The sequence below is a fragment of the Periplaneta americana genome, chromosome 14 (assembly GCF_040183065.1).
Source record: "Periplaneta americana isolate PAMFEO1 chromosome 14, P.americana_PAMFEO1_priV1, whole genome shotgun sequence".
Lineage (NCBI taxonomy): Eukaryota > Metazoa > Arthropoda > Insecta > Blattodea > Blattidae > Periplaneta > Periplaneta americana.
The window spans coordinates 29,737,443-29,753,740 of record NC_091130.1 but is presented as its reverse complement, the minus strand read 5'-3'; the positions used below and the strand labels follow the sequence as shown (position 1 = coordinate 29,753,740).

Genomic DNA, 16,298 nt, shown 5'->3' with positions numbered 1-16,298 from the left:
AATCAAATAAAAGTCTATGATTGTTAAAAAAATCAATAAAAATTGGCATCTATAATTTCAAATTGCAACAGTTAAATCTGGAACTCGGGGGCAGAAAAACACAGACAACCTACATCATTCGAAATGGAATATAATGCAGTCATAATCCGTGAGTCAACCATTGAGAACCACTGTAACATCGATATTTTGTTAATTCGAGAACATACGCAATTCTGGGTATATTCACCTCAGACAGCACTCTACAGTATTTTCTCCTTTGACAGTTATCGTTATCACACACAAGACGTTAGGAGATTAATTAGAAATCTATGCAAGTTCATCAATTGTCAATCAAAATATAAAGATCCACAAAAAATAACCATGATATATTATTACAACTTCAAAGAAAACACTACAATTGTTGTCTTTCATGTTTTTTCAAAATGCACAAAATATGAAATCAAAACTTGTGAAATACATTTATTTACTGTATAAATATATTGGTTCTCACATACTTTCTACACTGAAATAAAAATATGAAAGACACCCAACCTGATATGTGATTTATTTCTTCCGAAAAATTCCAGGAATGTTGGGCAGATTTGTTGGTCGATTCATAGCAGGTTTATTCTGGAATATCTTGGATACTCTCTGCTTCATATCTTCTACTCCCTGACCAACATTGGCAGTTGCCATTGCGAGACTTATACTGCCAGATCTGAAATGATGCGCCATTAAAGTCATCAATCCTTGCACATGCCACAAACTGCTTACAAATTGCATTATTAATTCTAGAATCAGCGGTAGCCATTATTCGATCTTATGTATTTGCAGTATTAAGTACCTTATATTCTAGAGAAGTAAATTAATGACAAGACACACAAACCACCCATTTCATTTGGTTGATCAAAGTCCATGACCATAATGTGGAATACTAGCTTCAAGCTGCATATTATTCAGTAAAAGGAGTGGTCAGAAATAATTTAGAGAAAGATTTAAATTTTCTAATACCGTCCAACTTATTCAAAGCAAATCACAAATTAAATATAATTAATCAGTTTGTACGGCCAGGCCTAGTCTATTCTCTTCAAAGTACACCTTTAAACAAAATCCCCTCCTCTTTCCTAAATGATGTTGATGAGATGTTATGAACAGCAGTAAAAGAAATAATTGGCTTACCTCATGTCTGCCCAAATTACATGGATACATCAAGAAATCATCAGGGGTTAGGACTGGTTAGAGCTGAATGGGAAGCTTACAGCTAGCATTTTAATATAGCTCGAAGATTAATGAGAGTATAAGATGAACATTTGCACTTATGTAGGAATTTTCAAGAAGAGAAAAAAGAAGCACTATCTCATTTAAATATTAAGAGCCTTGTTCAAATGTGGTCATTGGCTTCGTAAGAAAATGCAGTGAAATTCCTATGAGGCATGGTGTAGATTACCTCACAAAGGGAAAGAGGTGGAAGTTTATGGTGACTGTTCCAAAACAAAACAAGTTTGTGAGTAACAGGAAAAATCTTTCGTATTCCGAGTGGACAAATGCACTTAAAATATCCTGCAATGTATCAGCAGCTCGTTCTGTTCCTGGGAGGAGTCAGCAAACAACGCTTTGCTGTCAACATGGCTGTAAAGACATCGAGACCCTTGGCCATGTACTAGGGTTTTGCTGAATTTTTAGCATCTATTTTCATCAAAATTAGCATCTATATTTCTCAAAATTATCATCTATTTTTTCCCAATTAGCATCTACTTTTTTACCGAGGGACTCCATGTACCATAAGCAGTGAAAAATAGAGTGGGACTGCGTTGGTGTTAATGCAGCTTATGTGGGTACTGTACCTCTTTGTTACTTGTTAGCTTAAACAACAAGTTTAAGCCCCCTCACATTTCCATGCTTGATCCAGGGAAATGTACAAACAATTTTTTTGGCAGTCGCGTTTTATCTGTATCAGTAAAAGGCTGACAGCATTTACCTAAGCAAAACCTGTTTCCTGACATATGCTCTGTAAAAGTTCAAGTAAAAGATGTGTTCCTTTAGCCCTTCCAGGATCTCAGTGTTAAGGTGCAGATTTCTCATTTCAAGCAATGTATGTTATCTTGGAAGAAAATGCGACATTGATAATGATAACAGGACACAATAGCAATAGCAATACGTTGTTGCTTTCAGTTATGCCTACTGAGTACTGTGACCAGCAGTTTAGTAAAGAGCAGTGATGTCAAAGCAAGCACATTTTTGTGACCTTGATGTTGTGCGTGGGCATCAAGCGCTAGTGTATGGAAGAAGGAAGGATTATGTATATGAATAAGCAGCCAGTTGGATTAAGAAAATAGTGGTGCGCAAACTTCAAACGGAATGTTAAATTTTATGTCATTATTTTTATATGGCTTCTTTCTGTTTTATGTTATCTATATTGTCTGCAAAACAAAAGTACTAACACCAATTTCTTAATATTCCAGTTGTGTTTTAAACGTTAATAACAAAATAAAGAGTTAGGAATGAATATTCACATAAATTCCATAGTAGTACAACTATACTGTACTAAGTGAATGAAACATATCATTCATAAATAGAAAGAGATTGATTATGACATGATAAGTTGGAATTGATGTTGATGGTATCTTTAGCCTTGTAAAAGTAATGAATAAACTAATCAAAACAATATTATACTACAAAGCAAAGTTATCTTGGTATATGTTTTAACTGTAACTAATATTACATAACTAACCTCTTACCATATTATGCTTTTAAGGTGATATTGGTATGGAACTTCCTATCATCAGAATATTAAATTATTTTCTCGAAATCTGCTGAAGCTATAGAGCTGACATTTTTACAACACATGGACACATATCTTTTGTTTATGATGTAACAGTAGTTGCTTTGTTAATTCATGTCCTTACAAACATATTCCATGCAAATATTTTCAAAATTTTCAATACACTATCTTCAGTTACACGTATTTACGATATATTAGATTTACGAAAACACTGTTTCAGTACCTGTAAGACTACTAAATAAACATAACTGAAAATTTCACTTTTCTGTAAAAAAAAAAAAGTTGAGAAAATATTTCTTTTCAATAAAAAAGCAAACTTGTGAAAAATGAGCATTAAAATTAAAACTTACATTCTTATAATGCACATAAGCCTATACTTCTCACACAAATCTAAAAATTAAGATGGATACAGTTTTAATAAGTTGTCTTCCCTTTATCCATTGAATCAGTGCTGGCCATCCCTGTACATGGCTCGACCAAGCGGCATATACTACTTCCTTTGTCTGTCTCTTTCCTTTCCACTGTAAAGTGCTCAGGCTATCCTGAGCTCTAAAGCGCACCTATGGGCATCAGTTGACATGACTGGTATAGGGCATCATACAAAAGCCATAGTGAATAGTTTCAGTAACTCACAACTAGAAATTTCAATAATTATTTTACACTCTTGCATTTTGTATTGACAGCAGAAATTTTCTATGCATTTGTTATGACGTAAAATCTGTAAATCAAGCATAATCAAAGTATGTTTTCATTTTACAAACACTAGTGGCTTCTTCATAATAGTACATTATGCAACGAGCCTATAATGATAGTAATTAAGAATCGAGTATGGATATTTAATTACCATTATAGGCGAGTTTCATACGACTTTTTATGCTCGACCATATTTCTAATTTGAAATTACCGGTATTCAGATGTATACATTTTATTTGTATCTGACAAGATCGGAAGTGACCTTGTTCTAGGTCGTGAATTGTGAGATGTGCGCAGACGCGAAAGTATTGATTTTTTCCGAGGAATAATAATGTCATTGACCTTGACATAGTCCCGTTAAACTTGATAATAGTATAATATTATAACCTTGATTATTGAATTCGACATTGAAAAACGAGATGACAAATTGAATTTATTTGAATATTATTTACAATTAACGCTCATTATTATAGTAACAGAACATAACCTTCTGCGACAGTATTGGATTTCCAGCCTCCGTGACTTTTCGCTAATTCTCTTTCGATTGCATATCCGAGAATAATCGATACTTGCGGTTTTATAATGGTACAAAGCTGACTTGTCATTGGCTGAACACATGTAAGCTGAGTTATCATTGGCTGAAGACCTGTACTTTAATGAGTAGGTGTACTTTAATGACATGCATTAAAGGACTGCTACCAGGTGTATAATTAGTACATTTCGGCATGGTCGAGCATAAAAGAATATAATACCCTTACTTCCTCAGTCTTATTCAACCAGAACATCTGCTATACCTTTCTGTAGGCCGTTGAACTTCAATACGAGATTCTGCTCCTTTTATCATGGCTTGCACAGTATCATGATGAGATGAAAGAGACTGACTGCTGATTGGTTCCAGATATCTGTTACATAAATAAAGTTCAGGGTCTTTGTGAGATTCTTAACCATAGCAATTTTTTTAAGCAAGGCATAATTAATCTTCCATTTATTCAATAATAATGATAATTATGATATAGATAATGATGCCGATGGTGATAGTGATCGTGGTGGTGGTGGTGGTGATGGTAATGGTAATGGTATTTTGAAAATGTCGAAAAATTCAATTTAAAAACACCAATTTTCCCATTTCAAAATCCCACTTTCTGCACTTCGAACTCAACATAAAATTCCATCTTACATAACAGAAGTTATCAGGTGCAGTACTTATCACCAATTTTAACGTTATTTGCTTACAAATTTGTCACTCAAGGCATAGTGAAACTCCTTAAAGTATGGCAGAGTTAAATCTTGAAGTAGGAAGAAATGGAGGGCAAATTTGAATGCTCTAATTAAGAACGAGGTATTTATGAGTTATAAATTTAAAAATTTGGGATTCCCATTTTACTTTCCTTTCCAAAAGAAATCATGCTCTTCAAAATCCATTGTTGCCAAACTAGATTTGAATATGAAAACCTAGGATCTCATGAAAAGAATGGTAATCACTCGAGAATTCAATTCTGTCAGATTAGCAGAATTCTGAAGAGAGCTTAGTTACCATACCTAGAAGCATTAGAAACTCATCCCCAATAACTTAATCATCATCATCATACATGATTTGTAATTAGTTTACAATTTATTATCATCTTATTTTTTACTGCTCAACAGAATATGACACAATCTTAGGGTAAAGAATTGATAAATTATATAGCTTTACTGTACCTAAGACCAGGAAGTAATGCAGTGCTGATACTCTGTTTCGAGAGTGTGCAGTACACAGCTGAAGAAAACGCTTCAACAAGAGCGACAGCTAGGTCCAGCTTTCTTGTCTGATTGGACATGTGCAATGCATATGCTGCTATTCCCGCTAGTTGAGGTAAAATAACTGTAAAAAATATGTTGAAAATCCAGTTTATAAATTCAGTATTACAATCACACTGTATTGACTCGAATATAATACGCACTCAATTTTTTGGACATGTGCAATGCATATGCTGCTATTCCTGCTAATTGAGGTAAATTAACTACAAAAAATATGTTGAAAATCCAGTTTATAAATTCACTATTACAGACATACCATATTTACTCGAATATAATACGCACTCAATTTTTTGGACATGTGCAATGCATATGCTGCTATTCCTGCTAGTTGAGGTAATATTAATGAAAATGACTACAACTTACTGACAGTATGAATAATTAATTATCCACTACCCAAATTGCTCTTCATTATAATCTAACAGACATCAAGACATGGAATCGAAGACCCTAAAGGAGACATTTTAGTTATACGCAGCAGAATCAAACAACAACAATGGTAATAATAATAATAATAATAATAATAATAATAATAATAATAATAAAAAAAGTAAACAGATTACTATTCCAGTAACTGCGAGTTAGAAAATGATTTGTAGATTTATTTTACAAAACAAATAAAAAATAAAGCACAGTCTTCAATGACAACTACATAATACCTCATTTCTATACCGACAATAAGAGTGGGTTTTCAATATAAAATTCACACAATAAAAGAAAGAAAATGTAGACATGTGCCTGTACACAAAAGTAACTTCAATACAGTATATCAGTGAATCTGTCAAGCAATACACTATTAGAATTCAATGAAAATTTAGTCATGGTTTTGATACCTAACCAACTGAAACAACCTCAAAAGAATTTAAAATAGAACCTAGAGACAGTGAAAAGCTGAAAATCGTTTCAGCTCAAAATCAAAGGCCACGAAAAGACAATGTTAGAAAATATTTGTCGAAGTGCTATTTAAGAACATTAACTCAGAACTCATGCAAGAAGTTAATGACACAAAGATTCATTTATTACCTACCTTCCTCTCTGAACCACGCTTCACATGCAGAGATTATGTGGCCCATCGTAGCCACTAACTGTAGCAACATTGGGTGGTTTTCACGAGTTAGTGGATCGGAGAGAAAGCTCTGAAGTTGCATGTAAGCTTTATCTTGAACCTTATGGAGACAATAACATCTTATATAGTATCCTTCTTTGATATAACATATTTAAATCTAGTAATTAAGTCTATCAATACTTCAGACGCACATTAGAATATAATCATTTTCGCTTTTTATTTTCCATTTTGTAACCTAACAATACTGAAAAATAAAGAAATTAAAACTACAAATATAACAGTGCCCAAAGGTAAACAAATGCAATGCGAAAATATAGGACATGTTCGTTTCAATGTAGAATGGAGTAAGCACAGTCTTTTTAGACGCTGACTATCATCTTTGCAAAGGTATGGATGATTTCCCTTCGTCATTTTATAGAAACAATGTATCACAACAGACTCTACTCTGGTTAAATTAGGTATCTACTAACCATGTGTAAGTAACTGGTGATTATGAATGGTACACAGAAATTACAATTTAACCATGGTTACTTTTTAACTGTGCTTTCGTAACTTATGGTTACTGTGCTTTTAACCAAGAATAATGCACACTGCCTTAAGACTATTATCAAACCCGATTTCTCTAATTTTGTAAACAGTGCTGGTCAAAAAAATTACGCAATGTCATACTTTCATGTTAATTGCTAAATTGAAAGACCATTGAAAGTGCAAAATGTGTTGAAGCACATAATATGACAATAGCGATATATTTTTGCACATTCGCAAAATACACCATAATAAGAAGGCCCAGGTTTATAACACAAGGAATAAACATTTTAGTTGGTATAGTTTATAGATATAGAAATCAAATCAAATGTTATTCTTGTAATTCAGTATTTTATTTGGTACCATCAATGATCTTAATCGGTACCTACAAGTCAGCACATGGTTTACTCTATGCATTTTCCAGTTCATTGACTCAGTTCTCTATTGTTAGAATCCAGAATCTTGTAACCAGGCCTAATTCTCCTAACAGACACTGCATCCACTTTAGCATACTTAGTGCCACTCTTAACTTTTAATGCTTATATATTTGCACTCTAGTAAAAACTACTGTGGTAACTTACTTCTTTCAGTGTTGTATTGGTGATCAATGTGCCAAAAGCTGGAATTGTAGCACTCCTTACAGATCTGTAAATGAGAAGTCTTATTTAAGGAAAAATTAATGTGAAATGTTCTTCTGAAACTCAGCTTCTCATCAAAAATATTTCTCAAATTTTTTTCTAGAAGTACTCTCAGAGGTTCAAAAAATTGAATATGCTAGTATAGCTGACATTCCCCAGGTATCCGACCTAACTGGGCCATAAATAAAGGGAACTGACCCTCCAAGTCGGGGTTGGGGATAGAAATAACAACCCTATCCTGTAAAAAATTATTTTAGAAACCAGAGAGAGGGGGGAGAGAGGGGGGAAGGGGAGAGAGAGGTGGAGGGGAGAGGGAAGGTGGGAGGGGAGGAGGAGGGGAGAGTGAGGGGGAAATTGGAGGGGGGAGAGAGAGCGGGGGGAGTAAGAAAATGTTGGACTGGCTCTGTCAGGGCTGAGGCAGAATGACCCACCTGTCAGCATCGGATTCACGAATGCCACCCAGATCACCTGCTGGATTTGAACAATCATCGCACATATAGGGAGCACAATGGGGGGAAAAGTAATAGGACCTTGAAATACTATGTTCCAAAATAACAGTGTTGTTCTGAGCTAATACAAAATACTCGTTTCACTTTGAAACTACATTATGACAACACCTGTTCCACAGAACGGAACACCTTCAGCACTATTGGAAGCAGAAGTGGAAATCCCTTCGTCACACTGAAAGAAATGACAAAAACTGATGTAAAAGATGAATGGTAAAAATACGAAGAACTTCTTCGAAAAAAATATACAAATTATCTCGAAACTGTTACTGAGTGGATTCTATCAAACAATTATTAACATAATGCCTGTATTACAGTATAGTAACTTTATTGTGAATTTTATCAAGGGAGATGAAAAAATATAGGTTAAGTTTCATTTACAAAAGTTTTCCATTTTTAGTTTCATTACCAACTCTTGAAACTAAACTAAATTCTGTTCAAACTTGACTGTATTGTAACCTTAGTGAGACAGCAGAGAATTTTGAAGATTTTTTATTTACAAAAATAGAAAGGTTATAAATTTTTCTGTTTCATTACAATGAGATTATTACTCTTCATGATGGTATTATGAATTTTAGCACGGTCGAAATTATAAATTTTTATTTACTAATTTTTAGAGAAATTTAACACCACTGTGAAGTTGAGCTGGACAAAAGAGGAAAAATAGATAAGGTTTTATTTATCATTGAGATATAATTCGATTGTGTGACAAATTTACAATTAAAATTACATTAAATTTCCTGCTTCGAACAAACCTGATCAGCGAACCAGTTTGGTATTAGAAAACATTTTTCCACGAATTTACATTTCAGTTCATTATGACGTCATACTGCACAACATGGCATGCAGGGAAATATGCAGTCATTTAGTGTAAAAATATCACTGTTCCATTATATATTAGTCTTATGTACAAGTTACAAAATACCACTGCGCACCTGTGTAGTTATATGTGGTGTTCTTATTTCGGAACTGTTATTTGGAACCCAGTATTTTCAAGGAACTGGAACAGTTGAAACTGTTACGAGAAAATAACTTCCCATCTCTAATCCTAAATGCAAGGATCCATGCCAGTTAAATTCCAGTTCTGTCATCTTACACAAAACTTCTGAAATCGCTCAAGTACACACAGTTTGCTTGCTGGATCCTTCTATTTACTTACTTACAGTATTTATGACTTTTAAGGAACCCAGAGGTTCACTGCTGCCCTCAAATAAGCCTGCCATCGGTCCCTATCCTGTGCAAGATTAATCCAGTCTCTACAATGATATCCCACCTCCCTCAAATCCATTTTAATATTATTCTCCCATCTACGTCTCGGCCTCCCCAAAGGTCTTTTTCCCTCCAGCCTCCCAACTAACACTCTACATGCATTTCTGGATTCGGCAATACGTGCTACATGCCTTGCCCATCTCAAACGTCTGGATTTAATGTTCCTAATTATGTCAGGTGAAGAATACAATGCGTGCAGTTCTGTGTTATGTAACTTTCTCCATTCCCCAGTAACTTCATCCCTCTTAGCCCCAAATATTTTCCTAAGCACCTTATTCTCAAACATCCTTAACCTCTGTTCCTCTCTCAAAGTGAGGGTACAAGTTTCACAACCATACAGAACAACTGGTAATATAACTGTTTTATAAATTCTAACTTTCAGCTTTTTCCGGAGCACACTGGATGACAAAAGCTTCTCAACCGAATATCTTTCTACTTACACATCTTGCAATTCTTACTGTCCTTCATACTATTTACAGTTTGCACATGTTAGGGATTAGTAAATACTAACATGACTGTATATCTAAATGCATTGTATTTCCTATTTATTGAATAAAAAAAATGCATGTTTCAGTGGTAATGTTTGCCTTACGTGTCTGGATCACTGGCCAGAGTGACAAGGGCAGGAGCTACACGAGTTGATACCAAAGCCTCAGGGATACTGCCCACAGCTGCCACAAAGAGGTAAGCTGCTGCACTTCGCACCAAGGGTCGAGGATGTACCACTCCCTCCCAAAGAGCTGACAGCACAGGTTCCTGGTGAAATGATTCCTTGCATAGGCTGCGCATACTCATGTCCAAACTGTCCAAAGGAGCCCCACACACAGGCAGTGCACAAAGGAAATGCTTCAGTTGTGCACACAACTCTTCACTTGCTTCCTGATCCTGGGGAAAGAAGAATGGTTTTATGGAGAAAATATCTAATATTAATAGTACATTATGCAACGAGCCTATAATGGTAGTAATTAAGACGCGAGTATGTTTATGAAACAAGCGCAAGCGAGTTTCATAATTTTCATACGAGCGTCTTAATTACCATTATAGGCAAGTTTCATACGACTTTTTATGCTCGACCATATTTCTAACTTGAAATTATTCATAAGTATTCATGTTATTCTTATCTGACTGGGGAGCGGAACTGACCTTGTGCAATATCTCGTAAATTGTGAGATGTGCGCAGACGCGAAAGTATTGATTTTTTCCTAGAAACAAATGTCATTGACCTTGATATAATCTAGAGAGTAAAATAAAGATTAATTTTGATATAACCTTGAAATTGATTTAGACATTGAAAAACGAGATGACACATTGAATTTATTTGAATATTATTTACAATTAACGCTAATTATTATAGTAACAGAACATAACCTTCTGCGACAGTATTGGATTTCCAGCCTCCATGATGTTTCACTAGTTGTCTTTCGATTGCATATTCGAGAATAATCGATACTTGCACTTTCATATTGCTACAATGGTGTTTTCTGATTGGTGGAACAGCTAAACTTTAATCAATAGGTGTACTTTAATGAGCTCCATGTAAGGGCTGCTATCAGGTGTATAATTTCTACATTTCGGCATGGTCGAGCATAAAATCCTTTTTTTCTCACATACAGGACTTTGTTTATAAATCTTGTCCGCTCACACAGGTTTTACATCTTGGCTACTAAGTGTGCCGAAGCAACCAGCACCCATACTTCAATTCCATTTCCCCCTCCTCCACTGCCTGATAGTTCATGTCTGGACCTGTTCCCTGACAGTATCACAGCAATATAGGCTACATTCATTGGAGAAGATAGACAGTTGACTCTAGAGGAACGAAATTTCATATGTAAGTATAGACTTGGTAGACAGTATTCAATTCTTTCAATTAATTATTCACTGTAGCACTTTCATTACATTTATTGTATACTACAACTATGCATATGCAGAGGAAATTATATAGGAACACAAAAAGGTAGAAAAATAATTAATGAACCAATAATAATAATGATAATAATTTATTTATTTATTGACTTATATTTAATGTGCTGTACAACAGCCAGTGGCCAATTATAGTTCAGCACAAAGAATATAATAAAAACATTAGCAATAATTTACAATAAAAGTACAAAGAAATAATTAAATTAATGGCAATTAAATAAAATAATAATTACAAATGAAATAATGGAATCATAAATGAAGAATGGAATCATATAAAATAGTATTACAAAGATATACAAGATTATAATACAACGACAATAATGGCATTGAATGGACGGAATAAAATGGATGACTAAACTACATAGCATAATGAGATTAAAAGTAATTGTATTTGAAAATGAAAGGATGGAATCAAGTAAATTAATAAATAACAAAATGATATAAAAGGTAGCGAGAATAATAATAATAATAATAATAATAATAATAATAATAATAATAATAATAATAATAATAATAATAATAATCAACAAGTTTTCAATAAAACTTAAACTGATTTGCAAAGCTCAAAAAATATTTTACCTGAATTGATGCTACAACTCCAATGAGATATACAGGTACAAGAGATAAAGATGGCCAGCCAGATCCTTGTCCAACATCCATCAAACTTTTTTCAAGATTTTGAAGTCTTTCAGCAAACAAAGGCTGTATCTACAAGAGTTAAATGACGAGTATTAAGAAAAACATCCTTCCCTTCAACAAAATTTAATAGTAACGGATTGCTTAACTCTGCAGATAAAATATATGTATATTTTGATGTTGGATATTAAGTGCAACTTTTATTAATATGAACATGAAATGTCTCTTTAAATATTTGACAAACTGAATTAGAAACATTATTAATTTGCTCTATCAAGTTGAAAATCAAGACTACAATTGAGGGGCTGGATGCAACAAGGGCATTTTAGAGGATGTGCCCTTTTTTAGTAAAATGATTTGTGTTCTCTGATCTATTATGCATATGATCACCAAGTTGTAGTTCAATACTATGATCATAGAGGTCAGGAGTACCTAAAATGTAAATGCGTGCATAGATAAGATTATTACGGTTTGAATTTTCAACATCAATTTTCTCAAAACTTGCATTTGAGAGAAGTGTCTTTCTTGCACCCAACCCCTCAATTTATTCTATCACAAACGTGAATGTGTATGTGTGCATACGTTTTATTTAATAGTTAAACTACTTAACCTCACAAGATGTATCCCATCATGTGCATCTTTATCATATAAAGGGTGCGACAGAGAAGTTGGATGCTTTTCAAATGAAAATAACACAGTGGGAATGTATATCAGAAGAAATTTATTACTTCCCAAAAAAACTGGCTATATATGTCATTTTGATATTGGTACATACATTTAAACTTTCTTCAAAATTATGTCCCTAAAATGTAGTCCGTCTCTTTCCATGCTGTCTTCAAGTCTCTCCCTGAAGTTACGTGTTGCTCTTTCCAACATCAGGGTTGTTGATTTCCAGCCCAATGGCAGTCTTCAGGTCAATGATTGTTTGTGGCCTGTTTATGTACACTTTTTACTTCGGATATCTCCACAAATAATCGTCATAGATGATGAGATTAGGCAAATGGGGAGGCCGGAAACTGTTGCTGCGCAGAGAAACTATGTACTCTGAGAACATGAGGCGCAGAACTTTCATAGAGTTTTCAGCCGTATGAGCCATCGCACTATCTTGCTGAAACCATACCATTTGTCTATTAACCCCATGAAGACGCTTACGCTGTTCTGGTTGAAGAAATCTCGTCAGCACTTCTTCAAAGCATTCACTATTCACTCTCACGGAGTTCCGGTTCTTCTCAAAAAATATGGACCTGGTTTCTTATTGTAAGCTGATGCTGTTAATATGAAGTCTTCTAACCATCTCAAAGTGCTAATGAAACTAGGAATGGCTCTGTGGCGGCCAACATTAAAATGGAGACAAAACAGGCACTGTGTTTTGACAACTGAATCATCATTTTTTTTAAATGTCTCGACAGCAAAATCACAATGCTCCACAACACCATGATTACTAAAATTACATTGAACAAGCTGACAAACGACGATCAATCAGTAGCCATAACCCCCAACGTGGCTTAGTAAATGCCTTTTAACATAGTCCAACTTCTTTGTCGCATCCTGCACTAGTCACAAAACCAATCACAATATCAGTAATAGAGATTTATAAAGGCAGTTATAATTGAAATAACGTACCTTCTGTCTCGTGAAAGAATTCCCAAAGCCACAACACAAAGTTCGAAATAGTTTCACAAATGAAGAGACTATCAATTCTTGATACAGCTCAACTCCTTTCAGGATATCAAGTAAATTTGGTAATCTGAAAACAAAGCATACACATTCATAAGCACAGCAATTTCCACTGAAAAATACTCCCTCCGTTCCAAAATATGGTCTAGTAACAAACAAAATAAGTTAGATTAATGTGCATGCTCGCACAAAATGTTTCGCGTTGTGGTATTCTGTTCAGTAGTGAAGTGACTATCAGACGGTGCAGTTGTGAATGTTTCTAATCTTCTGCAGTGCATCAAATCATATTTAAATAGTTCATTATAGACAGAAATCAAATGGGCACCTGCAATGGTGTTTCTGTTCCATAAAATGTAACGCCAACCCAGTCAATTTTGAATAGAACATCCAAGGCACAACAGTTGTATAAAAACGGGTTGTAATTTATTGCAGTTTTTATGTTAATTTGTCTCTCTCAAAACAATGTTTGTCTTTTTCTTTTATTAATTGGACATCATACGGAATGATATGTACTTTATTTATTTGTTCTCCTTATGTTAATTTATCAAACAAATAAGTATCTAGAAGTTGTATTAAAGTTACATTATATTACTGAGAACTTTACCAAATGTATACCATATTTTGGAACGGAATAAATGACATCTTTCTATACCATATTTTGGAACAGAGGAAGTATTCTTTACTGCAATTGTGCGTTAAATGTATTTATGTGTACATTCTACTAGAGTGTACTTGTCATAAGACTGAGAAGAACAGAAGTATCAATAATAGTATTATAACTGTATATAATGTTACTTTTTTTTTTTACTAATTTCGGCAAATCTTGAGACTTACTGTACCTAGACCCACAACTCTAATAACCAACACACATACACACTGCAGGACTCCCCCGTTTACTGGGTCAGGGTACCCGGGGGCCACTGCGAGACACCATACACACTGGAACAATGGACAGACAACCAGTCCCCGTGAAGAGGTCTGAATTAAAATTCCCCCGACCTCACAACCGGGAATCGAATCCGGGCCATCTTAATCAGAAGTCCAACACGCTACCTCGAGACCAAGGAGGCAGACTACTTACTTAGTTACAAATGGCTTTTAGGGGTTCATTGCTGCCCTCACATAAGCCCACCACCAGTCCCTATCCTGAGCAAGATTAATCCAGTCCCTACCATTATAACCCACTTCCCTCAAATCTATTTTAATAGTATTCTCCTACCTACGTCTCGGCCTCCCCAAAGGTCTTTTCCCTCAGGTCTTCCAACTAACACTCTTATGCATTTCTGGATTCACCCATACATGCTACATGCCCTACTCAGCTCACACATCTCGATTTAATGTTATTTATGTTAAGTGAAGAATACAATGCATGCAGTTCTGCATTGTGTAACTTTCTCCATTCTCCTGTAACTTCATACTTCTTAGCCCCAAATATTTTCGTAAGTAGCTTATTCTCGAACACCCTTAACCTTTGTTTCTCTTATACAATGTACTTAGTGTGTATTATTGTATTTTATGAAGAATTTTTCCCCATCAGAATTTTTTATGTTTAGTCTTTTAAGCCAAACAATGATTATTAAAGATTTATTAATTTGTCCTAACTTGGAGTCAGGCCACAAAGGGAAATATTGAAGGAGGAGAGTTTGGTCCAGTGCTGTGGATTGAACTCGGCGTAGCTCAGTGGTCAGAGCACTTAGTACATAGAACCAAGGACCCAGGTTCGATCCCCAGCACCGGAGCGAATTTTTCTCCTCAAATATTAATTAACCGACATTGAATGGTAACAGCTGAACTTCAGCCAGCAATTAAATATGATCAACTGTAACAAGTGTGCATTTGTTTGCATCATGAATGATAATTGAGGGGCTTAGAACAAAAAGCAGGTAAGTGACAGAAACCTAGTTTTGAGAAAATTACAGTTAAAGTTCTAGATGCAATAAAATATTACGCACAAGTTTGATTAATTTTTTAAAATGTTGTATCTATGAATTATGTCATAAGTATTAATACTGAGGTGAAATTAAGTTCGTGGATTCATTATAGGCATAGGAATAATTATCACAAAATACTTAACTGGTTTTGAAAACATTCTTATTGAAATGCAAAAACAAGGTAAGTGATTTTAACATAATAATAATAATGACATTTAGCATGTTCATCTGGTTTGTTTATGATTAATTCTCCGTTATTTAACGACTCTTTCAACATCTTAGGTCATTCATTATCGGCCTGGGTAGCTCAGAAGCATGAGTACTGGCCGTCTGTTCCCAAGATCTTTTTTCTTTTACTTGGTTATTTAACGACGCTGTATCAACTACGAGGTTATTTAGCGTCGGTGGGATTGGTGATCGCGACATGGTATTTGGCGAGATGAGGCCGAAGATTCGCCATAGATTACCTGACATTTGCCTTACGGGTGGGGAAAATCTCGGAAAAAACCCAACCAGGTAATCAGCCCAAGCGGGAATCTAACCCGCGCCCGAACGCAACTCCGGATCGGTAGACAAGCGCCTTAGCCGACAGAGCTACACCGGTGGCTTTCCCAAGATCTCGGGTTCGATCCCGGCTCAGGTCGATGGCATTTAAGTGTGTTTGAATGCATGTCAGTAGATTTAATGGCATGTAAAAGATCTCTTGCGAGACTAAATTCCGGCGCACCGGCGACGCCCAAATGATCTAAAATGTTGAAAGCGTCGTTAAATAACGGAAAATTAACCATAACCACAACCAAAGAAAATTCTACTTTAAGCAATTAATCAGAGTCAATGTCTTCATTTACTGACACTTCTGCAGGAATCACATTCTGAATTTTG

General features: G+C 34.9%; 1 protein-coding gene across 1 annotated transcript in view; it reads right to left on the bottom strand.

Moving 5' to 3' along the window:
- Positions 1–410: 410 nt before the first annotated feature.
- LOC138713229 (RAB11-binding protein RELCH homolog) overlaps positions 411–16,298 on the bottom strand; it is a 47,214-nt gene continuing 31,326 nt past the window's right edge. The window contains exons 13-20 of the mRNA XM_069845154.1: positions 13,432–13,555; positions 11,752–11,880; positions 9,845–10,137; positions 7,421–7,484; positions 6,276–6,414; positions 5,153–5,315; positions 4,249–4,356; positions 411–697 (exon numbers count right to left, since the gene is read on the bottom strand). Coding sequence (XP_069701255.1) covers positions 544–697; positions 4,249–4,356; positions 5,153–5,315; positions 6,276–6,414; positions 7,421–7,484; positions 9,845–10,137; positions 11,752–11,880; positions 13,432–13,555 — 1,174 coding nt within the window. The 3' untranslated portion in view covers positions 411–543. The remainder of the gene's footprint in view (positions 698–4,248; positions 4,357–5,152; positions 5,316–6,275; positions 6,415–7,420; positions 7,485–9,844; positions 10,138–11,751; positions 11,881–13,431; positions 13,556–16,298) is intronic.